The following is a 27,618-nucleotide window of genomic DNA, read 5'->3' as shown; positions in this document are numbered from 1 at the left end:
AGTGTTATTTCTGTTAAAGCATTTAGTCTTTCTAGCATTTCATGTCCTTTAATAAGAGCTCACAAAATTGCCTGGGCTCAGGACACTTGTTAAACTGTTTGATCATTGAGCATTTGCTCCATAGGGGTAACACATTCCCTAAAAGGTGTGGATTACTTCAGGAGTTGGCATTCATACCTCTAATGTCAAATTAGGAGCTACCACGCACCTTTTTTCAGACACATATTGGCATAATCTTACAATTCTTCAGAATTGGGTAACAGAAGATCAACTTTATCTGTTTTTAAGTTTCCTCTTTCCTCCATTCCAACACAAAAAAGAGGGCTATGAAGCAGTCCCAGTATGTTTCCCTCTCAATTTCCAATTAAAAATCAGAACATAGTTGTGTAATATTCCTACTCAGGGTTTCTGCTTGTGGACCAGACTTGAGCAGGTGAAAGAGAAGTGATCCTTGACACAGAATGACCAACAGGCTGTCCAGAGGTGTCTGCTCCAGCCTCTCATGTGCAGGTCTATCACAGTTTTGTCCAGTGTGTTTCAGACACCTCCCAGAGGACAGAGGTTTTACAATCATTCTGGGTTACCCATTCCAGGTGCTGCAATACTCTCATGGAAGAAACTTCTCAAATTCTGTACTCTGTTCACAGGTTTCACATGTTTGAGAGGGGTCCTACCTTCTCATCAACTGCCAGACCAAGGCCAGTGTCAGCGTTGGGTTTCCATCATTCAGGTCTTGCCCTCCAATGCCAACCAGGGAGAATTTAGCTGGATGCTTTCCCAAGTCTACAGCGTAGTTACAGTTTTCCAGCTACACAGGACAAGAGTTTAAACACAAAAATCACTCACAAACACACTCACTTGACTGGAAGCCTTGAACAGGAATTTCTAGTGTCCATGGCTTCCTTTAAAGTCTTTTGTCATGTTTACCTTTTTCATATTTGCTCCAAGTTTAGGGTATGGAGGCTTGTTAACCTTATTCCAGTCAACAGGAACTTTGATCTTTTCATATAATTGTAGTATAACCAGTGCATCTTGGAGATCACTAAAGTGGAAAACATGGATTAAGTCTAATGTTTCGGGATTTGACTGCACTCTTTATCACATCACGAATAATTACTATTCTTTACAGGTGGTTGCAACTTCAACAAAAACCCTAAAAAGAAAAAAAAAAAGCTGGGTCTCCCAAGAGCCCAAAGCTTACCCATAGAGGTGATTTACGTGGGGGTTCACACCAAGGGAGTTCATCCAGTTGCGGAAGGTCCGTTCCTCACGCGTCTCTCCTACAGGATGGAAAACAGGCTCACTGCAAATTCTGCAAGTTCAAAGCTGAGCAGGGATTTCCACCTTGCAAGGCAGGGAGCTTTGAGCAGCAGAGATCACCAGGAGGTTTTGAGCAGAGAAAGAGTGTTTTTTTCTACTACAGATTTTTTCAAAAAGAAGGTGACCCTGCTATCTATATCTTGGATATCATTTTGATTTCCTCAGGCCTCAGAAGAGCCTGTTGCACTTTCTGCAAAAAAAAGGAGCAGAAAGGTCTTTCACATGGGTGTTAGCTAATTGCTGTCACAGCCCAGTCCCAGTTGTGCCAATAATTAGTGCTCTCATTAATATCTCACTGCATTTCTGAGGTTTTCTTGCCCATCACAGGAAATGGCAAAACCAAATTCCCCAGCATGGTGAATGACAGGCAGTGTACCTACATGTTCAGGCTCCACAACAGGGTCAGAGAAGTTGAACAGGGTGCCAAGTGCCCTTCTCATCTGCCTCAAATGAATAAACAACCACTGCAGCACTGAAGCCTCAAATCATAGGTGTTACTTCAACAGAGATACCCCTGCAGGGCACAGCCTCCAGTGACACAACTCTTTATTTCAGATAATCCCCCCCATGCTAATTTTGTAATTGATATGGTCATCACCTTCCAAAAGGGTCCAGTCGATGTCCTGGTTTTCAGGCTTGGTAAGTGCTGGGTACTTGTTGAACAGGTTGGCAACGAAGGCCAGGTTCAGTTTGGGGTTGCCACTGACCACATCAGCGGGTGTGACGAACTGCCGGCAGCCGAGGCGATCCGCCTGCTGCAGCATGTACTCTGCCCTGCGCAGGTCATCCTTCTCCTGCCAGGGATCAATGCACAAGAGCTGCCATGGAACACGCTGGCTACAAAGCACATGGGAACCTCCTGACCATGTAGAGCAATGTCCAGATCTGGACAGAAAGTCCACGTTTGGCATCAGTCACTAACTGGGTGAGGCACACACACCAACTCCTGCTGCTGTGCCACTGCCATGGCTTGTTGTGGGCACACACATTTAGAGAGTTAGGGAATTACAGCTTGGAAATTCTTTTCAGGCCTGGATTTCTCTTGACTCTCAAGTCCATTCCCAGGCTGATAAGCTGACTACAGCTTCAGTTAGGGAGGCAGTCTCCCAGAGTGATAACATGGTGAAAAACAGAGTGGAATTCATAATAAAGATTAACACCTGGTGTCTTTCCCGTGGGATACATCCTGAGGTACTGTCCCAAGGATGTTTTTCCCAATTGTCCAATGAACTACTGTCCTGTCCTAGCTGCACATAACACACTTTAAATACGGGCTGTCCATACAATAAAGTTGGCCTTTTTTCCCCAAAGAGGTCCGTGTGTGTTGCTGTCCTTTCTCTCTCTTTTCAGCACAGTAACCACAGCTTGTCTTGCTATTTTTTTTAGCATGGTGCTTTCCAAGCTCACATGCTGTCAAATTTTAATGCTTTTGGAACCTGGTGGTTCAAAGTAAGTCAATATGCTCCCGAATGGAGCAAGCCCATAAAGGATTTCTCAATCATCTCTGTTAATTGGGGGGTAGTGACCAGGCTGGCAGCAAGCACTCATTGAGCACACACCCGAGGTGTGAACATGGCCACTGACACTGACACATGACCACGCTCTAGAAACTAAGATACCAGGTTACCCTGATGCCATGGGGCAATGACAGGGTACAGGCAGTTCATGATTCTACAGGATGAGGACATGACAGCCTGAATACTTACATTGAAACCCGACATGTTAATATCAATCTGAGGCTCTCCTTCTTTCTGCCCTTTGGGTGCAATTTGATTGAGGAGGTGGAAATAGGCTCTGGAATCCTGAAATGAATAAAAAAGAAAATTCAGCTCTCCTGCACAGCAGTGAATACACCATAACAATTCATTTCAAGCTCATTTTTAACAAGTCACCGTGCATAATTGGCTTATGTACCTTTACTGAATTGCCAAAATCTGTAAGCTTAAAAGAGAGCACAATGGTAGAAATCCAGGCAGCAGGAAAGGAAACAAAGGGAAAAGGTTAGAAATATTTAAGATGACAATTATGAGGTTTGACTGTTTGCTACAAGCTCTGGTGTCACAGTCATGTCTGCAGTGGCTGGAGGAGGCAATGACCCCATGCTGCTCACACTCACGGCCCCCAGATGCCCCAAGGCAGCCCTAACCTCTAAACAAGGCAGCCATTCCTACTGCCACAGCAATGATGAAAATGGCTCAGAGAAGACAAATTCCAAGCAAAAAGCTGATTATAAGATGTCTGAATGTTTTCTTCTCTGCCTGCACATTACCTAGAACAGCTTAGAGGAGAGAGGCCAGGGATGGTCACAAATCAGGAGGAGCCAATAGCTGTAGTGATTATTTATCAACTACCTGTCCTTTTAGTCCTCAGCACTAAGGAGGACCTCAGCATATCATTGCAGCCCAGGGGATGCACCAGAGAAGCCAACAGCTATCAGCAAAACTGTAGGTAATTTTGAAGTTGGAAATAAGAATGACCATACATACACACATGCACACAACAGATCACATCTATGCTCCCCATACACTTCAATTACAATTTTTCTTTTTTTAATCTCAAACTTCTTTCTCCTACTTGAAACTGCTGGCCATGTGAATAAGCTCCAGAAAACTGCTGAGACCAGTGTCCAGATGTCACACACTGACCCAGAGTCACCATCCTCCATTTCTCACCAGTGCCCCCATTCATATGTGAAAATCAGCTTTAAGAGTCCCCACTCCCATTCCTGCTAAACCCAGTGTGAAGAATAAGAGGTCTTGCTTCCCTTCCTCTCTCCAGCCCACGATATTTTGATGAAATGCCATCACCTGCCAAGAGTATGAGGAAGTCACTCTCCAGTGAAGTATTTTCCCGTTATCTCCATCAAAACATGGATTAAGGACATTTGAAAACATTAAAGTAATGCCAGTTTCATAGCTGATTAAAACACACAACACCAGCACTGGAGGAAACAGACAGTTCAACACTGGGCTCATTCTCATGGCAAGAGAGAACAGCACGGCAGGACCTCAAATATAACATCCAAAACCCCCCCTGGTAAGACCACTTGTTGTATTAGGGTCAAGAAAGGTCCTGCCTGAGGATGAAAAGCCTCATTTACATATGGAAACCCATCTCTGTCCAGCTCTCAGTCTTTTCGCAAGCACTGCAAATCAGGAGAGCTTTGGTACCTTGATATCTGAGCTGAAGTTACTGATTTTGTGCCAGCCTGCGTTTTCCAGGTGGTAGTTGGCCCATCTTAGGAGCAGCTCTTCTGGGGATAATTTCATAAGGTCTTCCAGATTTTCACCATCACGAAGTAAGGCAGCAAGTGCTACAAGAAAAAAGATTGTGAGGGAATAGTCAAACCTGCGTGCTAGAATTCAAGCTGCAGCAAGATTTCAGGGTGGTACAATACTAACTACTGATTATGTCAAAATATTCTGGGTATTAGCACAGTTTTCCCGAGGTGGTTGTTACACAGAGAGAAGTATAAATTATCTAGAAAAATATGTGTAGAAAGTATTTTCCCTTTTCTTATAACAAAAAAACCAGAAATATAACAAAATTCTTTGGACTTTATGTGCAGTCTTTTAAGCTGATGACAGGAAGCTAAATGCAAATGCACTTCTATCTCAATGAAAAATGCTTCCAAGCAGTTTCATAAGCACCATTAAAAAAACCCAGAGAAGCCAAGATAAGCACCCTTTCAGCTGGCCAGTGCTTCCTTTGCCATGAATTTTCAATCTAAGCTGAACAATGTCAACACTTCATAATGGGGACGCCTAAATAGAAGAAACTGAAGCCCCTCCATCCATCTGGATGCTCTGATAGCACATGCAGGAATATCAGAGTTCTTCAGATGATTTGAAAAGTTTAAATTTGAGGCTGTAATGCAGGACCAAGCAAGCACAGGGAGAGATCTGCAGCATCAGTCTCTCACCACCAAGGACAAAGCAAGAGCTTGAGCTGTACCAGTGACAGTAGCATGGAGGATTTTAGAACCACATAACTACCACAGAGCTGAAGCCCTCCTTTTTAAAATTTTTTTGAGGAAGAAATGCAGTTGTCTATAATCCTAAAAGGATCCAAGCAGCATTTGCCACATCCCAACACTGTTAGGAACCTGCAGCTGGAGCAGCCTAGGGCATCACCAAGCAATGTGCTCATTCACTGCCAGGCTCAAGCCAAGCTGCATCTTGACTTACAGGCTGGTGTTCAGCCAGTTCTCCAAGGCTGATACACATCACCAGGATGGCACAACCCACCTGCAGGAACCTGCTGCACAGCTACAAACAGGCTGGAGAACATTCAGCCTGGCACATGCCCTGATGATCCTTCTTCCAGCAGAGAGGAGGGAGGGATGAGGCAGTGGCAGGGCTGGGGCTGACAGCACAAGCAATGCTGTGTTCATGCTTTAGAAGTAATCACTTAGAATTGAATTTACCTTCATTTCTGCTGAGCTCGATGTCAGCGAACAAGCCGATCTTGATGATCTGCCAGAGCAGCCCAAGGACCAGGTGGGGCTTCCCTTCCCTCAAGTCCTCTGCACCAATATTGACAACATGACAGCCGATGGCAGATGCAGAATTCAAGGCCAGGTTCAGGTTCTCCTGCAAACAGCAAAGCCCAGTCAGACACAGCCCAGGGAGATGCTGCTTTCCCTTTCATCCAGCACCACCAGAGTGGAGGTTTCCCCCTTGTCCTTGCTCCAACAGCAGCAGCTCAAAGGAAACACTCTCTGGTCACTCTCCAGCTGAAATTTTAAGGAAGCTGTGGTGGCAGCAGGTTGAATCAATAAGAACTGAACTAGGCACCAGGGTTTAATTTCAGCCTCTGGTATCTAGTTTCAGCCACCGAGTTAGTTGCATCTAGTGGCATCAGCAAGAATAAGGCTAGAGAAGTGCTAATTTACACACACACACACAGAGGCATCCTCACAAAAACAGCCTGCCCTAGTATGAAATGATTTATAGCCAACACCAATAACCACATTGTTTAAAATGACAGTGCTGTACATAATCACCACAGCAATATCACATGTGCACAACATTTCAGCCACTTTACCCATTTTGTCATTAATGCAGCATTTTTGAACCATGCCCACAGAACTGTCAATTATGCACGGTACAAAACTGCATTTAATAATTAAACAGAAGCTATAAAACTTGCTCCTTTCCAACATTCCACAATAATGCCTTGAGCCACCATGCTACATTCATTAATTTTATCTTAATATGAATTTCAGAAAATAAAATACAGAAATGCTTTATACCTGAATTATGAATGGTGTGAGTTTCTTCTTATTAATTGCTCTTTCATCAATTGTGTCAGGAACAGAAAGATTGATCATTTTGCTGTTAGGAGGAAAACCAATGATATTTGAACAACATTTAGTATTTAATCTGAACAAAACTCAATGCACTGTGACAGTAGTCACCACAGCACATTTCCTTTAGCCTGCTTGTTTTTGTGTAATTTTTTTCATAAAAATCAAGATTGCATAAATCAGAAGTTAATATTTACATTATCAAGAATGTATTTGTAACTAATAGCTAAGCCTGAAACTTTAAACATGTTCCCAGCCACTACTGATCTCAGCTGCTGGAGCAAAAAGAGCACATGAATTATTCACAGTGCAGTCCCTGAACCAGTGAAGACTCACTGCTCTGCTGACATCCACTGCACATTCTAGTAAGACAACAAACTTCCTCCTATTGTAAAGGTTTACTACTGCTGGCAAGAAAATCTGTCCCAAAAAAGAACAAACACTTGGAGAGCTCAGTGGGGAGCATGTGAGCACAATGAATTTTTAATCAACACAAAATATGGCAAATTTAAACTTTATATTATGAACTACTTCCTACTCAGTTCAGTCTTTGCCTAAAGCCATGAATTACTTGAAACTTGGGAAATAAATAAACTAAAAATATGCAGCACAAGCTAAAGTTTAAAAATAAAATAAATTAAAGGTAACTCAAACTTACTTTGTGTATTGATACAGAGTTACTGAAATTCCAGGCTGATGCGGTTCTCTACTATATTAATTCACTTACAATAAAACAAATGAACCTAACCCATAAAACCAACAAAAATCTCACATACAGAAGGTTGCTGGTATTTAGCAGCCCTGGATACCTTCTGTTCTCAGCATGTAACTGAATAAGTCACCTAATGTAGTTAGTGCAGTTATTAAAAAGAACAAGAAGATTCCCAGAAAATCTATTTTTGGGTTAATGCATAATAAGGTCACTAACATTCCCACAGAGGACACTGTCTGCCTAAACATCCAAGAGAATGGGCTATTTATCACATGTGTCCCTCCTCAAGCTACCCAGCACCAGGCTGAGTTTGCACCAGGACATCTCCTGCTCCCACAAAGCACCTCCTGCCCCCTCAGCAAACTCAGTCTCAAACCCAAACAAAAGCACTGGATGAAATTATCATCTGGCACCAAAGCTGAGGCATCACACAATGCTAATGAAAGTCTGAGAGACTGAGCCTCTTTTTATATGTGCAAAACGTTATGCACACACACCAGTCACAAAACCAGCCTAGAATAGGATGAAAATTCCCCTAACTACAGTTTTGGAAAGGTATTTTGCTGATTTTTGACTTTTTTTTTTTTTTTTTTTTTTAATTCCAGAGCCATTATCACTTACCATAGTACAATCCCATCTCCCACAGCTTTGAACAGGTCATCTGTATTTGGGTTCATTGGAATAACGTGTCTACAGTCAGGATCATTTTCCAGGGCTTTGTTTATCCAGTTTACAAAGGCGTATTTCTCTTCCTCTAAGATAACCAATGGGAAATTTAATACAGGTTTTTTCATAACAAAGATTTTCCCAAAAGAAGCAGAGAACAATATCCCAGGGAAATAACAACCTCAATATCATTACCACACATTTTATTAGTCACACAAAGTTTAAGGAAAGAAGACCCTCACTTACAACTATCAGAATATTGCTGTTATTTACTTGTTACTTAACTTTATCATACTCAAGTGTGACACAAGGACTTCATTAGCCAGCACAGTTAATGAAGCAAATAAGAACATGTTTAACTCACACTCTGCTAAATATGCACCATATAAATTCTGTCCTGCTTTCACCCTGACATGAGATCGCTCAGCTCTCACAGAACTAGAGCACAGCACATGGCATGGTGGTACAAATGGGCTGGTTTTGGCACAGGATCTCCAAAGACCCAAGAGAAGAGTGGGAAGCAGAGTGGTACCTGAGTAGGAGTGCTGGGTCCCCTCGCTGGAGAGCTCTGAGGTGCCCCCAATGGCACAGATTCCTTCCTTCCTGTTAATGGCTCTTCGGAATGTTTTAGCAATATCACTGCTTTTCACCTCTTGGAAAATCTACAATTTAAAGTGCTCTGTTAGACAAGAAAAGTCGTCTTCATAAAACAAAAAAGGACCACAGAAGGAGCTATTTCTTCTCAGCTTTAAAGCAAACTTCACAGTAAAATCAGCAAATGTGAAGGGCCCAGCAAAAGTGTAGTGGTATTAAATCTGACGTGGACAGTGGGCAGAGAGTCATCCCACTTTCTCAAACACACACTGCAAGTGCCTACTGAAACAGAGGCATTATGAAGTACCTTGCATATATTTACCTTTACAAGTAGATTTCAAGAGACCACAAGAAAAACCCAAGAAACCTTTGCAGACTGAGCACAGGTAACACATGCAGCAGGTCCTGCAGGACCAAACTTGAGAAAGCTGTGGTGCAGTTTTAACCTTTCTGTGTAAGCCAAATGCTCGTGAGACTGTGAATTTAGTTTACACAAAAGAATTTGTCCACAACACAAGAAACAATTCTCTTTAAGCATATAAGTCAAATCTGCAATAAAGTGTAACAATGAGTGCTCCAGGTAAAGATTCCCCCTTCCTCAACAGCAGGCTTCAGCTAACTGGCAAAACATCTTCTGCTGGAGGGCAGAATAGATGCTTTAGCACAGGAAGACTGCACATGCCATTTGCACAGGTTGGATGCCACTGTTAGTGGCCTCAAGGCCATATAGAACTGAGCAGTTATTAGTAAAAAACACATTCAGTGGCTGTAAAGCCTACTGTAACTCCCTCAAAACTGAACTGAATTCGTTTCGAGCAAGCAGAAAATACAAATGAAATGTGTACAGGTTCTCTAAACACTACCCAGAAAAAGACAATGAAACAGCATTGCAAATCAGGACAACAATGTGCTTCTGCTAAAAGGAGAGGACACCAAGCTGCAGAGGTGTCACTACAGGGCCAGGCTGATGGTTGTCACACCTTACCTTCCCCATCCCTTAAACACAGGGAAGGTGTCAAGTCAAGATGATGATACAAGTGCAGTTAAATCATCTCCTGCTGGAATGCAGAGGCTGATCAGGTAAAGCTGACTGAAGATCTGAGAGCCCAAAAGTTGAGGGATTTCTGTTTGGTTGGCTCTAACCATGGGGATTTTGTTTTAGATCTATTTATTTTAAAATTTCCTGCGTTAACTACTGGTATTGCATATCTTCTTGAGAATATGTGCTCTAATGCTGAGGTACCACTAAGTCACTTTGTCCCAATGTAAAGTCAGTTCATGTCATTCTTTGTAGCATAAACTCCAGCAAAAATGCTCAGTTAGAAAACAGCAAGAGCTCAGTTTGTACAAATCATACAGCTAAGGATTGATGCTCATGTACACCTCAGCTGCCCTAAGACATTTTGTCTTTACTCAATCATTGGTACCTTTCAAATGTGACAGAAGAGATTTATTTCCTCCTTCCTAGTGCAAAGTTAAGAGTTATGGACCAGCTCAAACCAACAGCTGAAACATGCACCCAGCATGCAAGTGTTTACAAACTGCAAACTCCAACTTACTAGTTGACTCCGAACTCAAAAAGTTCAGAGGGTCTGAAAACAATTAAGGAACAGAAGTGAAGACAAATTAAGAAATATCAAGAAAATGAATTGACATGAAAACAGCTCCCTCAATGTACTACACATACTTTAGTTACTCCTTCAGCATTCAGTCATCAGAGCATCAAAAGGATGAAGAACATACATTGAACCATTATCTCAGAAGTCTTGCACTTTGGTAAAAATAAATTTTTTAATTCTGGCCTATTTCTACTAAAAAAGACTGATCCTTTAACTTGTTCTATCACCTTATTCCTGTTCTTCCTTTTCAAGGCAAGAGATTAGAATTTTCCTAGATCAGCACCTAACACAAACCCAGATGTGTTTTGAAATGCCCTTTCAACTCTTTAGCAAATACTTGTAGTCCCATTAAACAGAGAAGGGAAGTTATACTGATACACGAGGAAAACAAGCATTCATCTGTGTGCCCCCCAAAAAAAACGGAATAGCTTCCAGTAAATACTCTAAGCTTGGATCATTGCAAGTCTTCTTTTCCGGTTGTCACCTCATGTGGAAACAGTATTTTGGCCTCCAATGAAGCTGTCATATAAGAAAACCACATTGGTTCTTTTTGGTTGGCTGATTTTTGTTCAAAAATTAACCAATATTTCTCCTCTGTCCAAATCTAAAGGTTGTCAATAACAGTACAAAAGACTGATCATATACAAATACCTGTACAAAGAACTGATTTTTATATGGCTAGTCCTCAGAATTGATCAGCTTGTCAAAAGAAAATTAGGATTAGGGTTAGTGGCTGAGAAGTCAGGTTTAACCTCTTCTATGGTCTTCCTTAGCTTTGTCTAAAAGGGGACCCCAGGCTGCTGGCAATTCAGAAATATCACTTACATAGACGAACTCTTCAAAACTAATCTTCCCATCTTTATTCTTGTCACCATCGATCATGAGCTTCTGGATGATCTCTCTCACTTTGTACCCAGGGAGAGGCAGGCTGGCCTCCTTGAACAGCTCATGCAACTCGTAGTCACAGATGAACCCATTGCTGTTGAGGTCTGAGGAAGAGAAGAGGCAGCAGAAGGTTTTAGAAATGTGCCTTACCTGTCAGAACTGACCCCAACCCAAACCCCCCATGTCCAAGAGCTTTATGGAGAGCAACCTGCACGCTGGGAACCTGCTGAATCCATGCAGGGCATGGGCACACAGCAGGATGGTCACACCAAAAATATCAAGGAGTACATTGTTCAAAAGCACCCATAGGAACCAAAGGCACACAGTAAATACACACAGCACATCCCCAGAGAGTGCCTCCAGCTCTGGGCAACAGCAGCTTTGAAGCAGCACTGACCACGATGACTCTGGGCACATGTGACAAGTCTGGTGTTAAAGTTTCACAACAGAACATCTGTATTTTCATAAACAATCTCCAGAATGCCTCTTTTTACATCTAAATACCACAGCTCTTGCATGTTAAAAATAGATGGCAATGAAACACAGCACCTCTTATTTCCTGAACTAAAAACACCAAGTCAGCTCTGCAGTTGCATTTTTCTCATGCTGTCAATGATGTTCTCCATTTAATGCTGACAGCAAATTGCAACCAGATATTTTACTGCTGCCCAAGAATACTCTGCAAGGACATTTGCTTTCACAGTCTATCACCAAGCCACAGCAGCACCGTGTGTTTAGTGAGATAGTGTCACCTACTAGACTGAGGAAGAAAACAAGAATCTAGTGTTACACTGGAGCTTTGCACATAACAGATCCCAACCTCTGTGGGGACATCATCACATCTACTGACCACACATGGCAAATCCAGCAGCCCCAGACTTTCTTCAGGCAAGTGAGGTTTTCCTGCCACTATGGACAGGCAGGGGTTGGGTGCCTCCTTCCCCAAGCTAACCAGGATGAGCAGAGTGTTGCTCACAGCAGAGCTGGCACCCAGATTTCAGCAGAGTTGGGTCCATAAGGAGACAGAGCATTTGAAGTAGCTGTACAGCCCAGATTTACACCTCAAGACATAGAAAGACCCTCCAAGCCCCATCTTTGGAGAAGCAGGGACTCAGGGCATGTTGTACTGTTACTGGCTCAGTAATAAGATGCTAAAATTTCTTTGATGTTAGAAAGTGCTACAGGCAGCTTGAAGAGCTGCACCAGCTCCAAAACTTGGTTTTCTTCAAGAGGGAATCTCACCACAGCCACTGGGGTCAGTATTTATGCTTAAAGGGAGATACTTTCAAGAATAAAGAAAATAATCAGGATAGCTCTAATGTCCAGGGTTATTTTTTAAACCAAATTGTGGAGGTGAATTTATTTTTAATGAGGATTCTGTTTTTTAGGTTTTGTTCCACAGCAGTGTTCCAGCAAGCAGCACGTTTGCACCACCACTCCAACTGTCCTCATTTTCCAGATCCATATGGGAATATGGGATTTTAAAATTGTTTTTATCAGTTAGCAAGAAAGCGAAACTTTGCTCAGTGGCAAATGTCCAAAGTAACAAGAGCAAACCTGTACTCCCTCCTACACCCCACTCTCTTTGTCTCAGACTAAGGAAGAACATCAATTCCAGTGGATTAATAAATATATTAAACTACTTCATGAAAAGTCAGTGTTTACAATAGTACTGAGGAAATAAACTGGTTTGGGGTAATGATTAATGATTCCAATAGGCTGCAGTCTGGTCCTCAATTTTAGAATTTTATTCTGAAATAATACAAGCTTACAAAGGCAAGATTTATTAACAGTCCAGCCTGAGATGTCATGAGCAAACTATTTCCCCTCTAGATAAATCACAGCTTCTTCCATTACAGTATTTTTATTACTGAATCTAGCTTTACAATATGTATCTTCCCCCCTTCTTACAGCCAGTGAGGAAAGTAAGTCAAGACGGGATTTCCTAATCTCCAGGCCTATGAACCCAAAACAAAACTTTGCTTTCACCCTCAGCCTGCATCCAACTCTCTTGCTTTTGCCTATGCCTTACTGAACCAACGACAATCCCTCAGCATGCTGCCAAATTAAGCAGGTAAATCCAAAAATATCTGTTCATCACTTCTTCCAATCAATCCACCACCTAAGTCTTGCATCTACCCAAATGTTAGACGAGATGTAAGTAGCCGGGAAAGGACAGAGAAAAATAAGACTTCAGTACATACATTGTATCCTTGATGGGATCCAATTTTTATTCAGATTTGACAAAGGTTTTCCCCTTGACTTGTCCAGGTTAAGCATCAGAAGTGTTTCTGATTCAGGCTTGCATGAGCAATGTCTGAGCCTATTCAGATGTGAAAGGGATAAAACCTGATATGGTATTTCATGAGGCAGAAGCCTCCTAGGTGAGACATCAGGAAACTGAGCTCCAGAGTCTGCAACTCCAATAAGGGACACATGGATAAAAGGATGCTGAAACCTATTTGGAGCTTGGTTCTACACACGAAGCCCTGCAGGGCAGGTATGAGGAATTTACTCCAAGCTGGATCAGCATCTGCCCAGTTTGATGGTTTTATTCACTCCTGCAATCAGCATCTCTCCAGTCCTCCAGGTGGGCTTAGTTCAAAGATTTACCTTTGCTCACTAAAAAAACATACAAAATAGGAGCTCTGCCACACAAAGAGCCATCTGAAATGCACACTCACATGGGAGCTCACATAAATCAGGAGCATGGCACAAAGATTTTGTCCATCAGGAAAGGCTGCATTAGCCTTTCAGACAACAGCACAAAATCAAGTATGAAGGACACCTTAATTTATTCAAAACCTATGATTCTCAGGACTCAGGACCTAAACTCTTGAACTTCTTAAAAATATCCCAAACACCCACATGCAAAAGTTACTCTTCCATAGTATTCTGGGAAAAAAAATTAATCACCAATTTACTTCACAGAGTAAAAGGGCATTTATGTGCCAGACACTCAGGAGTGGGAATTACAAGTAAATCAGGTCTGTTAGTTTAACTGTAAGACCACACACCAAGTTACTGGTTTTGCACTGAAGATGCTCTCATTTCAAGTCTTAGCTTCTTGGCCACGGAAGGGCAGATTCAAGTGTTAAAACCTGCTGGTTTTACCATAAAGTGGTGCTGGCCTGTGGTTCTGGCTTGGTAGCAGAGTCAACCAGTGATTGACTATGAGATGGAAAATGGATCTGTTCTTAACATGTCAACAAGCCTGACATGACAAATAGGCCTGAGACCCCTATCCCACAGGGCAGCTGCTTACCTTCCTACTGTCTCTGATCCCCTTCCGGCATCAAATGTACAAAGAAGCAGCATTAAAAAAAAAATCACCAAAAAACTCCACCTCTGCAGTATCTGCCAGCTCCAAAACTATTTCCAGTATCACTGCAGGCCCACCATACAGTGCTTTGCTGAATGTCCTGCAACAGGCCCTGACTTCAGAGAGAACTCTAACAAAATCTGAGATGGTATTCAACAGCTGAAGAGGCTGTCAAAATAGAAGCTTTCCCAAATGAAATCGTTCGGCGGCCTGCCCAGAATTACTAATGGAAGAAAGCGAAATTGTTTTAACAGACAAGCTACAGCCTGGATTCATTATAGTCTGCCTGATGGAAAGGAAACTACAGCACATCTGAAGTTTCCTATTTCTACTGAAAGATGCATGCATGCCAGCATGCTGAACCTGGGAAAGGTCACGGCAGCAGCTCTGCCATACGCAGGTGGTGCAGCAAAGCCGCAGCGAATCCCAAAAGCTGCTTCAAGCTCTGGCTCAGCTTCTTCCCGAGGACAGTACTTAAAATAGCTTAAATAACAGGATGCAAGAGGGGAAAGTAACCCACACGTTTCCTTTTAAGGACATATGCTCAGCAGGACACACTAGCAGGATCACAGATCCCCGTTTGCCCTAAGCCAACATTTCGGAGCATTGTTTTACCACCTTGCAGCACTGAACAAAGTGTTCAGCTGAGTTATGATTTTTGAGTACTTCATGTTTCCAGAAAAGATGCTTATCTCTGCTTATCTTAGAAGGAGGGAGAATGAAGACAAATAAACAGAGCAGATTTTGTTCTGCCATGCCTCCCCTCTGAAGTGTCCCTGGTTTGTCCAAGTACAAACAAACAGGCACCTGTTCCACAAAACAAATTCAGAGATCCAATGAGATCTGGAGCAACCTGCTCTTCTCCCACTAACCTGTGGGTCACTCAAAGCCTATTCATAATTCCAATGCCCCACTAATTACTGTTTTCAAACATTATAATGCTTTTTTCCCCCCACTGCTCTTTACCACCTGGATCAGTTCCAATAACTGCCTGTAGGAAGGTGGGAGCTGCTTGTCTGTGCTATAGCTGGCTTTAGTGATAACCTTAGACAGTGGTTTCTCACCTGTGGATTGTTTTAATAAGCAGTAGGATGTCTATGGACTCATGCCTTTTGCTGGCTGTCAGAGAACAGCACATCAGCTGCATGGGAGAGAGCAAATACCTTCAAGTGGCATGGAAGGCAAGTGGTGACAGAGCACATAGTTACACACCTCACTGCCTTCCAGCATCCCCACATGTCCCAATCCAGTCCAGCTGCAGACAGAAAAGCTGGTCAAACACACACCTTTAAAGTCCCATCAACCTACCCATCCAGAGCAGCAACCTGCCCCATGCTGGAGTTAAAGCAGGTCTCCAGGAAGCCCAACCAGCTGTGCATTTTGGAGCAGGGCACATCTTGATGAGCAGAAATCACCCTATGAACCGTTTCCTTCTCCCCACATCTCCTTCATGACATCCTAGAAGCCAACCAGTTGAGTTTTGCTCTAACCATGCTTCTCAGCTGCATTCTAAATCTTCCAGATAGCTTCAATTTACATAGCAGTCTTAGTCCAACTTCTGTTCACATTCACTGAAGATGCTACTAGAAGTTCACAGTGAAAACCAGTCACCCAGCCAGTGAGCAGCTCTATATCCCAGGGCAAACATAGCTCCTTTAGGCAAGAATAAAGGGAATGAGAGCATTAAAGACACTCCTGACAGGTGTGTCCCACATGCTTGCGGGCTCTACCATGCCCAAAGCACACAAAACAAGGCAGTTGAAAAGAACTAGCAGATCCTATCTCATTTGTGGGTATGTCCAGGATAATTAGCACATTCCTCATTAATATTTAAGTTCTGACACTGTCTTTTTAATTTAAAACCAAACAGGGACCCACTTCCTAAGCAGGGTGAGCTGGTTTCATACAAGAAACCAGGATCTGACTTGCATTTCTCCATATTTCCAACCTAATCTTGATAATTTCCCCCACACTAATGATAAAAACCCACCACATTCCAGAGAGATAAATAATTTTAAATGCATCCAAGGTCAGAACAGGCTGCCTGCATCCCAGCCTTATTGAGATCTGCACTAAGAAGCACATTAGACAGAGAGAAACACTATGCTTCCTCTCAAGGAACATCTCCCTCTGTGCCAGCTCACTTCTACCTGCTGCAAAAGTCTTGAGAAGAGCAATAGAGGAGAGGGAACCCCTTAAAATGCAGCTTGCTTCAAGTTTCAACAGGAAATACTGCTCCATGAGAATCAGTTGCCTCTGAAATTCACATTTCTCTCTGCAGATTGGAAATTCTAAGCAAGTGAGAGTTTTCACAGCCACTCTGCTCTAGAGGGTGGTAACAGCCCATACAGATAAGAAGCAACTATGATTTTGGATATATAACCAGTGCTCAAGTGATGCCCATGTCCAGTTAGGAAAACAAAATGCTGGCTTTCACCACTTGTGCAACTCAATCCTGGCCAGTGCCAGCCCCGGGTGTGGCTCCCCAGCTGCACACACTGACCTCACTCCCCAGGGCTGAGCTCCAGCGCCCATCCCACCCCTCCCTGCTGGGTCTCTGATCCTTCAGTAAGCCTATCAAGAAACTAAACCAACAAAAAACCCACATTTTTTTCCATTATGTCAGTTTTTTTGCCCATTTCAGCTTCCTGAAGCAGCCTGCCAGAGGTTTCTGCAATGCCAATGCAGGGGAAAAGCTGGGAGGCAGGCAGAGCAGCCTCGGGAAGAGGCTGTGCAGCCCCTGGAGCACGGCAGGCTGAGGGAGGTCAGCAGAGATGGAGCCACCAGAGGGCAATGGAGGTGTGCTCAGCACAAGGCATTGATCATCAGCACAATTTGCTCCATGACGGCCAGGTAAACAAATTCCGTTTTGCTTACAAGCCCCAAAATGCACCCAGCACACATCAGAAATGCAGCACCTACACTGCCCATGCACATGGCTCAGTCAATCTGCCAAACACCACCAGAACCAAGCACTGTGCAAGCCCTGAAGTGCTGCCAAGGCCCAAGTAATGCAGTATCTGTTTGGATATTTCTTCTGCCATCAGAAAGCAACAAAGCCCACCCTGGAGCAAGAGTGCAAGGCTGTCTGCCAGTGCTCCCTGATAGCCAGACTGTCCATGTCCCTGCCTTTGTGCTCCTTGGCCAAAGTGACAAGCCAGAAGCAACAAAGCTGCCAAGGGACTCCTTGGCACAGAGACAATCATGAGAGCAGCAGAATCCTGCTGGCACTGCTGCTCATCACAGGGGTGGGATAAATCCAGCTCAAATGTGTAGCAGACTGGAGTGAGGTGCCCTCCTCAGTGTGACTTACCAACTTTAGCAAAAGCCTCCTTGAGTTCCTCCAGCTCATCTTTGGAGATTTGCATGGTGTTGGCCATCTCATGAATTAAGGGAGTACCTAAAGAGAGAAAAAGGACACTGTGTGAAACCAGACTGCATTCAACACCACTCAGTTTCAAACAGCAGCGCAGCAACAATCAGTACCACAGCTCCCGGAACCACGTTTATCTTTCCACTAAGAAAACAGATGTGTCAAACTCAGAGATGGGAAATATACTCTCTAACCAGTTAAAACACCCATCAGGCTTGTTAATATTTAGCTCTGTATATTATTTTATGACTATGCTGTTCTGCGCATATTAAGCTACCTGCTGTCAGTGTATTCTGTAGGTCAGAACTCACATCTCCAGACATTTCCCATAACTTTGAACAAAATCAGAATCCAGAGTTCAAATGTTAATGGAGAGCACACAGCTAGCAAACCCAAATAAAAGGTTCTGAACAGTATGCGAAGAGGGTCTTTCGGCACAAAGTAATATACTTGGTACTGTTTGCAAAAAGGAAATAGTTTGCTCTTCTGCAAGAAAGCTGTTGGAATCAACACCTGCTTGTTTCACCAGAGTCAGACTCCCAAAAAACCGCAAGGAACAGGCTGTTTGCATGGCCACCGTTCTCCTGAATGGCAAAAACCATAAGCAAGCACAGAACAGCAGGCATGAGAAACAGTGAAACCCCGAGTTCACAGAAACTCCACTTGGATCAGATCTGCTTGGTGTTTAAGAAACAGAGAGGACGAAGCACAGAGTTCCTCACCCATCTGCCATCATCCTCCTTTCCAAGTGTTGATTAGGTGCCACCCAGCCAGCCTGAACAGGAGGCATCACCACAGGGATGGAAGAAAGTCAGACACCTACACACATCCCCATCCCAGACATTCGTGACAGGGCATCAGATGCCCTGGTGGCACTCTGGCTGACAGGACCATGAGAGAGCAGCGATTGATGCAACAAGGAACAGAAACACAGGCACTGATAAGCACATTCTAACACCACTGCTAGCTCTAGCTCAGGGTCTGTAATGGGGATTTAGGCAGGCTTGGTGTGACTTCAGATGAGATTTACATCCCAAGATTTTCCAGCTCCCAAATTGTTCACTACAATCCTGAAGTTGAGAAATAAAAGGTTCCTCCTCTGCCTATGGGAACAGACACAGCTGCCTCCTCCTTTGTAAGCAAAAGGATGAAGGGTGGATTGAGGTTTACAGACTGTCAGAAGGCAGGATCCTGAACAGGCTGGCTCTGGCTCAAGGCTCAAGCAACAGGAGACTCAGTTTAACAAATCCTTGTGCTCTGATTAGCAACCCTCTTTTGTCTGAGACTCCCAGCTGCCTTCACAAGCACCCCTTAACTTAAGAACACAGGTTTGCCTGTAGGTGTAAATATTCATTTTCTGTAACACTTCACTCAGTCTGGAAAGAATGAAGTTGTTAGAGATGAGAGCAATGGGCAGGTGTGGCAGCCTGGGAAAGCAGCTCAGACAGGTGCTCGCAGCAGAGAAAGCCAACAAGAAGTTGCATCACTGCAAAGACATGAAGGAAAGCACTTCAGACCCCACCTGCCAGCATTAGCAGACACAGCAAGATGTTGAACAGTCAGTAAAAGCCACCACCAGCAAGACAACAAACTTCATTTTCAAGTTGAAAAAATGGGGCAGGGGGAGGAATCACAGCAAAGGTGCATCAGACTGACAGAGGTAAAAAAATAATTTTTTATAAAAGTAAATTTTTTACTGTTTCACAGATCACAAGTCAGGCTAATTGACCAAGGCAATGCTACCATGCAGGTCCCTGTAAGATGCAGGAATGCTGTGTGCAGCACTGACTGTCCTGCTTGATGTCCAATCTGGGATTTATCTCCAATCCTGGAGCAGCCCCTTCCCTGTAGCACTCCATGGGCACCTCAGCTGAGCCTCAGTGCCACCAGAACCTGACTATTTCCAGGGGATAAAGGAGTTGCTTAGCAAGAAGATCAGCTCTGAGCAAGCTTGTTGCATGATGCAGGAGATGGATTTCACAACTGGCAAAAACACTTGGGAGAATGTTACCAAGAACAGAGCCAGATCTGGATATGCAGGCAGGTGGCATGAGCTGCCAGGCAGGAGAGTCTAAGCTACAGACTGAAAATTCAGCCAAAGCTCCTCTACAAGTTCTGCCTTCTTCCTAATTCTCATTTGCACCAATTTGTTTTTAAACCATGGATTTCCCTTAAAAAGGGATTTCCCAAAGCATCATTGCCTAACTACTTAATTGGAATTTAATTCACTGCTGACTATCTCTAACATCTTTAACACCAAAAGAAGCAGCAAACACCACCATAAGCCAAGAGCTTTTAAAAATGCTGCTCTGGTTGACTTTATCAGGGAAATATTATGCTCTGGATATGCCCTACAGTTGATTGTATGGGTCTTGACTTGAAAAAAAAAAAATCTTTCCTTCTAGTACCTAGACTGTTCAGCTCATTCCATAAAACAGTTTTCCCTCTCAGTTTTTATAGTATCACTCTTCCTTCTGTTTCTCTGCTTGAGAGGAGGGAAGGAGAATTCAAACCAACAGAGAAAAAACAGACACCTGACCTTGTCAGGGCTGTGTGTGAAGGGGAAAGGGTGTATGGAAAGGTTAGTGGGCCACAAAGTTACAAGCTCCAAAGCAATTGTACAGAGCTTTTCTGCAATGAAGAGGTATTACACCATCATTGGGATACTGGGCTGGGGGGCAGGGGACCTTTCCTTTTTCTTGTTGTGTGGGGGTTTTTATGTTTGTTTGTTTTTAATAGCTGAGTCTAGGGCATTCAGAATCGTGTTTTTCATTCAGTTGCATTTTTAAACAAGAGGCTTTGTCTTGTGGGACATAAAAGGGCCTTTTATCACCCTGGCACAGGGATCACACATCAGCTGCCTCACTGGAAGCCCTGTGGGGACACAGCACGCTGCTCATGCCTGACCATGTCACACGCACTCCTGCTGCAAGAAAGCTCCAGCCAGCACATGACAGGCAGAGAGAGGAACTCACATTTAAATATCCATTTCAAAGGGATGAAGAGAGAACAAAAGAAAAGTTTTAATCTGGTGGCTGACAGTCCATTGATCAATGCACAGATAAACAAAGTGTACAAGGAAGCAATCACTGCTCCAGAGCCCTCATCCTGCCTTTATCCTCGCCACACAGAAGAAAAGCACGGGCAGCTCTGTAACACGTGGATGCACAAAGGCACCGACCTACCCAGAGGATGGTGCAGCCTGTTCCTGCCCTCTGAAGGTTACCTGTGATACAGATCAGAGCTGCTGTAAGTACACGTCAGGTTTTGGAGTACCAGGCTGGATAAAGTTCCTGTGCAAACAAATTTTACAGGTTCTAAACACACTGCAGTCACCGAATTTGGGTTAGTTTATTTGCAGAACTGCAATAAGGGCAGGTCAAGGAAAGCTGTCCCAGCTTTGTGTGTTTTGACAGCTGTGAGCCACCTGGGGACAGGCCACTGCAGGGGCTGTCACTGGAGGGATGCCTCTGCTGAGCACTCAGCACTTCCAGCACAAGTGCCAGAAGCTAACCAGGATATTTGGGTGGATTAACTGCTCAGACAGCAACTTAAAAACACTCAAGCACAGAGAAAAATGTTCTCAAGACTCTTCCCCAAGAGGGGAAGCCCTGGAAGCTGCATCCTACACAGAGGATTGGTAGAAAACTGATGAAGGGGGGATATTCAGATATTTGTATGTCTTGAAAGTTGGCAGATTAATTCAAATTTGAAAGCACATGACAACCAAATATTTCCTAACAGCCACTTGAACACTTCCAACAGAAACAGAGCTGGAATTTGCTGCTGATCCAAATGGAAGAATTTACTTTCTTAGCAGCTCTGTGTTACTCTGAAAACTGAGCGCTTCATCCCTTCCAGGCCTGCCTCTAATATCTCTACAATGACTGATTAGCAATATCAACTTGTTTACTCAAACAGGCCAATGCAGAGACACATTAAAGTGTCAGCAAAAAGGTATTAGTATGTCCTATTTCCACCCGATTTAAAGAAAAAAAAATCCAACACAAGTGAGCCAGACTTAGTCTGGAGCAGTGACTCACTCCGTATGTATTCACCGTTTCTGAGGAACCTGTGGTTTTGTTCCCTTATCATGACAAAAGCTCCTGACATCAGAAGACAAGTCAGTTAGCATTAGCTAATTAAAAACAGTCAAACCCCACAGACCTGTGACCACTAACTCAGCACATGTCTCTTGAAACAAGCAATGGGACAGCCAGGGACCCGGTACCCTCACAACCCACAGCAAGTGCCAGAGCCCTGGGGCTTGGGCACTGACACAGCTGCCTGGCCAATCTGGAGGAAACCCAGAGATTCAGCTGACATAGGACCGGCCCCCAGGCTTCCTGTGGCTCACCTAATCCTCCTTTTCCTCCCTGCTCTGCAGGTAGGGCTGGTCTCACTGCGGTGGCTGTGTGCACTGCCCTCCTCACCCTCCCCAGCCCCTTCTGAAAGCAGCCAGCACCATTGTGACCATCCCCAAAGGACTCTGCAAGTTCCAGAGATGCCAGGACAGTCCAGAGCAGCCACCCTCAGGACAGTGAGGGAAGAGTCACTGGCAAGGGATACAAGTGTAAGTTTTCTTTCCCAGGCGACTAGGAGCTGCAGAGGATGCTGCAGCGATCTCCTAACCCTGCAGGAGCCCTCCTCCACAGGCACAGGCCTGGGCTCATGCTGCTTCTGGAAATGTTTGCAGGCAGGACAGGGCACACATACATCCACTCCCATCTCCATCATCAGCTCTGATGGCTGCTTTTACTGGTCCAGCCCCAGCAAAGCCTTTGGGTTTTACAGATAACAGTCCCAAACCTGACAGTGCCAGGAGGACATTACAGTGCACAGACTTGGTCTGGTGAGTCCTCTGAGGTAAATAGTTTCCAATGCTTTGGAGGGAGACAGGAAAGCTGAGGGATTGACGGCCTGTAAATGAAAACCTATCATAAAATCCATCCTCTCCTGCTCATAATCAGTTTGTGTGCTCGTCAAATGCTCACCACAGTGTTTTGCTCATCAAATTCCTACAAGACAGCACCTGCACCTTGCATGTGGTTATTAGCAAACACCAAGCTGATGGAAGCACATAAACTTTTAATTGGCAATTACCTTCCACACAGCCACTGGTCAGAGGTACTGGCTGAAACCAGACCTTCACCACACTTGGGTGATAGATGTAATCCTGGTCAGAGCAGTGATTAGGCTCCACCATGTTAGTGTCTAACTCTTATCATCAGCATGATGATGCAGATTCTGAAATCAATTTGGTGTTTGCTGTTTGCACAATCGCGGTTCTTGTGCTCACAAACACTGTGGTGCTCCTATCCACTCAGGGACAGGAAAGGGGCACACAATGCTTTGAGAGGCATTGCTTTGTGGTGCCAGATTTGGCTGAGTAGCTGCATCTCTCATCTGTGGATCTCCCCTTGAGTAAAGTTTTCTCAGCCCCATACACAGCAGGCTCAACAGCAGCGAATCTACAGCTCTGCTGTCAGGTCTGCAATGCTTTAACTACTGAACACCACTGTACTCTAACACCTACAAAGTCATTACCCAAATCTAGCTTTATTTCACTCTTAATTCAGCCATGCAGAGCACCAAAACACTCACCTCAACAGGCCAAGACCAACTACATAAATTCAATTTTAATTCTTAATTACTTTAAGCTTGCCTGGTTATTTGAATTGACCACCTTAACACCACCTACTTCTCTAGCTCCCTCAAGCTACCTGTACACCTCAAGCACAGTAGACCTTTTGACTGATCCATGCTGGCTGTGTAGCCCAGCAGCTGCATCACAGGGAAAGGACACAGGACTGCAGATAGGGATTCCCACTGCACAGGCACCCTTCAGGTCACTTCATCCCAATTCCATATTGAGACTACCCCCAGCTGCTGTTTCTGAAGCACCTCTAAAACAGCAGAAGTCCCATCAGCAGGTTTTGCTTTATATTCTTTCAGACTCCTGACACTGTCATGCTGGGAGAGTCAAGTTCCCTGCTATGCTTATGTTCACCTGGGAGTGGACTGTGAAACTTTGCTCCAGTTGTTGCACAACTCACCACTGCTGCAGGGGAAAAATCTGCCAAATCCATCAGGAGTAGACACACATATTGGAGTTAGTCACTGCTCTTAGCTTGCCAGAGGTTCTCTCTGGATTTGGAGGCATGTCTCAATGGAGTATCCACCTCTGGACAAGTTATGTTCCTCCAGCAAATCCAGGTTAGAAGCTCAGTTTCTCCTAGCTAGACCTGCATAGAGTGATGCCAGGTATTTTTCTGAGCAGCAGGGTAGATGCCCAGCAGGGGTCTGGGGTGAAGAAAGGCAGGGCCACTCCAACAGTATGGGAACAAATGCAGCAAATCACTATTCCTATGTCTTCTGCTCAGACTTTAACCACTACCCCAACATCCACTGACAGGCTGGACAACCTGATCCTTCCCCTTTTGCATGCTGGACAAAGTGTTTCCTCTCCTTTCATGACAGAACCAGATTCACTAGCTTCAATCATCTTAAATCCTTAGTAAAAGCAACTGCTGACCCATCAGCACATTTACATGCCTTTGACAGCCCTGCACAGCCAAGGAAGTTCTCTGGGGTGTGGTCAGGCCTGGATAATGATCAGCATGATCAGAACCCTGACACAGAACTGAACTGTAGCTAGCACCCAGAGAAGACCCAAAATCAGCATCAAACTTACAGCATCAAATGGGAATCGCACCTTGATAAAAGCTCAGGAGAGCCATGTCCTCCACAGCAGCATCCAGAATACTGAAAGCTGGGGATATGAACAGAAATTCACAGGGATTCAAGTACACTAATCCCTCTGTCTCACAGATAGAGAAAACAGACAGAGAGCAAGCAGCTGAGGATGCTGGATCATGTGACACCAAATTGCCCAGAGGCTAGAAGGAAGCACAAGTTAGAAGAACACAAATGCTTCCACTCCAGTTGCCCATGGAAAGGGAAAAATAAAGTTTCCCCAGCCCCTCAATGAAATTTACCCCAACACATCCCCATCCTCTGAGCCAGAGCTGCCTCTAATGCACGTTAAGGGGTAAGATGCAATTCTGGAGCACAGTGGATGGATGCTTGGTTACTCTCATCTTCCAGAAGAAGGCTGAAGAGAAACATAGACCTGCTTTGGGACTCAAATGGAAGGGAGAAGCACTAAAAGCTTTCTGCAGACCTTACAGTCTTCGAAGGCTCCTGTCATGGAAGACCAGGGCCAAGTGGATTGGATGGATGGTCACAGAGGAGACCAACTGCACTCACACACCCCATCATGCTGCAGGCTCACAGCCAGAGCACACAGACCTTGCTCAAAATCTATTACACATATCTACAGAGTACTTATTATCTACAGGGCACAGTAGGAAACAGATAAAATACTGCTCAAGGCACCAATGAATCAATCCTTAAAAGCCTCTTTGACAAATACTGCTACTAAGTGTTGCATTTTGACACACCTCCAATTTTAGTAGAGCAGCTGCTCCAGGGTTAGAGAACATTTGAAATCCTAACTCACTAGATTGTTTTAACTAACTTTTGAAATAGTTTGTTCATGCCAGTGGAAACAGAACAGCAACATTCTCATTACCTAGCTAGTACAACATGGAACAGGTGATACTTTCAAGACATCTCAGGAAAGGAAGACCTGAACACTCATCCACCTGGAACTTGCAAAAGCAAGTAACACTCAGAGATCATTTAAACTTAAGTGCAAAAAGGTGAAAGAGAGAGGGGCTGAGGTCAGGTGTCAGCTAATGGACTGAAACTCAGAAGGCTTCATTTAAATTCCTGGCTCAGGCACAGAAAAGTCATGCAAGCCTCTCAGGAAATTCTTATGTTGATAGTAATTCTTATTCTTGCGCAGTTCCCTAAAAAAAAAGAGCAGCTTTAACACTTCATTCTGCTTATTCTGTACCATAACCATAAAAGTCTCCAAGAAAGGACCCATCTCTTACCATCATCCATTGCAAAAACTCAGCACCCCTCATTTTATGAGGGGACTCTCAGGGCAATAGTGGAAAAGACAGTGGGTTCCCTGCCAGCATAAGCAAGGAGCAATAAGGTTCACAAGGCTGAATCAGTGCAAATTTTCTTCCCCAGAAGCAACTGGGACCTGCTTGCTGAGACCTGCAGGTTACCCTCAACAAGCTTAAAGCATATGTCTCGATTTCCCAATATTCAGTCCCAAAGGAGCCCAGTTCCTTACAAGGTGGGCTGCAGACCTGAGGCTGCACCCTGGTTCAGGAGCAGCTGGATAAAGCCCTGCAAAGCCCATGCAGCCCAGAACACTCTCCCATCCCCCAGTAACCCCAGCTCTCAGGCAGCACCTTTAGCAGGAAAAGGGATTGATATCCAGTGTGCCATGATAAAGCAAGAAGCATTACTCAGTCTGTTAAACTTCTCCCCCCCGCCCAGGTGGGGGAATCAACCAGATCCCTAAATTAAATCACAATACAGTCACTGCTTATTCAACACCAGCAAACAAGCTCCTGCAAGCCAAACACCCGGCATGACGGTGCTGATCCCCAGCAAGCTGGACAATAGGGAGTTTCAGCTACTAATTTTGGGAGGGTGGGTTCTGTGCAACCTTTTAGAAGGTACAGCTGTGGTCAAGCAGTTTGCAAACTGTTTTATTAGTTGAAGGTAAAAAGAACTGTCTGGAAGGAGAACAGCCATGGCTGAAATTCTGGCTGCCCAGATGATAAGCATTCAGAGAAATGTGCCAAGTAATATTTTCTTAAATAAGAAACAAAACATTAGAAACTACAAACCATACCCTAAGTGTTGTAATTATGTTTCAAAACTGTCTTAAACCCCAGGAATTTCAGTAACAGATCTCTAACTGGAAAAAGCCTCTGATAAAAGAAAGAACATTTTCCATCCTTCCCCAGCTGTCTGTAATCTTATTTAGAAAGCACTTGGGAAAAAGGGAAAAAAGTCAAATTAATTTGCTTCAGAGCAAGAAAGCAACATTAGACTCTAACAAATCAGTGTCACTGCATAGCTATCCTAGTGGCTTATGAAGTAGGAAAAATCTCTGTAAATTCACCACTTATTTACTGTAGAATAGATAGTGTAGATCCCATCTACTCTTCACAAAATCAGAAACATTAATCTCAAAAATTAACATGAAATGGCCAGAAGTGAAGGAAAGCTGCTGGCTTTGCCTCCCAGGAGGTTGCAATGATAGTGAAATCACATTTAGTCTAACTGCAGGGTGTTCCCCACACTTCTCTATAATTTAACTTAATATGGGGAGGAGCGATAGGGAGCCAAAGACAGCAGTCGCCAGTTCAGGATCAGGCAAGCTCTACTTTGTGACTCTTGGATTTTGGAGAAGCATTAATAACCTCCACAAAATGCACTCTATTTATCAGGTTTCAAGGTCAGGTAAATGAATCCAGCATCAAGGTTAGGAGAATGCATCAGGCACTCCTGGAGCCAAGCACTAACTTCTCATTAGGTTCCTTCAAGCTGCTTTGCCTCCTCCTCTTCCCTCTGTTTCGCAGCTCAGCCAGTGCCCAATACCCCTAGGACAGATGTTGTGGTTAAAGAGACGTATGCACTTTAAACAGCATGCAACCTCATCACTACTTTGAATTTCAGGAGGGTATGAGAGTCCTCCAGCTGTGGAAATCATTCTTTAGAGACAGATGCTTTGCAGAATAAATGCAGGGTAAAATACCTCTTCTGAGCCTTTTGGCTAAGAGCAAGTATATTATCAATTTAATAAAACATAACTTAGCAAAACCTCAGAGCAATACACTCAGTATAAACAAAAATACGATGTGAAGAAGCTGGAGGTAGAAGTGT

At 44.0% G+C, this 27,618-nt stretch overlaps 1 protein-coding gene across 5 annotated transcripts in view; it reads right to left on the bottom strand.

Moving 5' to 3' along the window:
* The window catches only part of PLS3 (plastin 3), a 49,941-nt gene that overhangs the window by 3,097 nt on the left and 19,226 nt on the right, over positions 1-27,618 (bottom strand). For all 5 annotated transcript variants that reach the window (XM_088173165.1, XM_088173167.1, XM_014887253.2 and 2 more), the window contains exons 2-13: positions 17,740-17,826; positions 11,045-11,208; positions 8,539-8,668; positions 7,962-8,094; positions 6,575-6,656; positions 5,747-5,912; positions 4,491-4,633; positions 3,027-3,122; positions 1,919-2,114; positions 1,202-1,280; positions 928-1,042; positions 675-808 (exon numbers count right to left, since the gene is read on the bottom strand). In XM_088173165.1, the coding sequence (XP_088029291.1) occupies positions 675-808; positions 928-1,042; positions 1,202-1,280; positions 1,919-2,114; positions 3,027-3,122; positions 4,491-4,633; positions 5,747-5,912; positions 6,575-6,656; positions 7,962-8,094; positions 8,539-8,668; positions 11,045-11,208; positions 17,740-17,806 (1,505 nt within the window). In that variant the 5' untranslated portion in view covers positions 17,807-17,826. The remainder of the gene's footprint in view (positions 1-674; positions 809-927; positions 1,043-1,201; positions 1,281-1,918; positions 2,115-3,026; positions 3,123-4,490; positions 4,634-5,746; positions 5,913-6,574; positions 6,657-7,961; positions 8,095-8,538; positions 8,669-11,044; positions 11,209-17,739; positions 17,827-27,618) is intronic.

Source organism: Sturnus vulgaris, chromosome 14, assembly GCF_052056855.1.
Source record: "Sturnus vulgaris isolate bStuVul1 chromosome 14, bStuVul1.hap1, whole genome shotgun sequence".
NCBI classification, from domain to species: Eukaryota; Metazoa; Chordata; class Aves; order Passeriformes; family Sturnidae; genus Sturnus; species Sturnus vulgaris.
The sequence above is the reverse complement of the archived record's forward strand: the minus strand, read 5'-3'. Positions and strand labels throughout refer to the sequence as shown.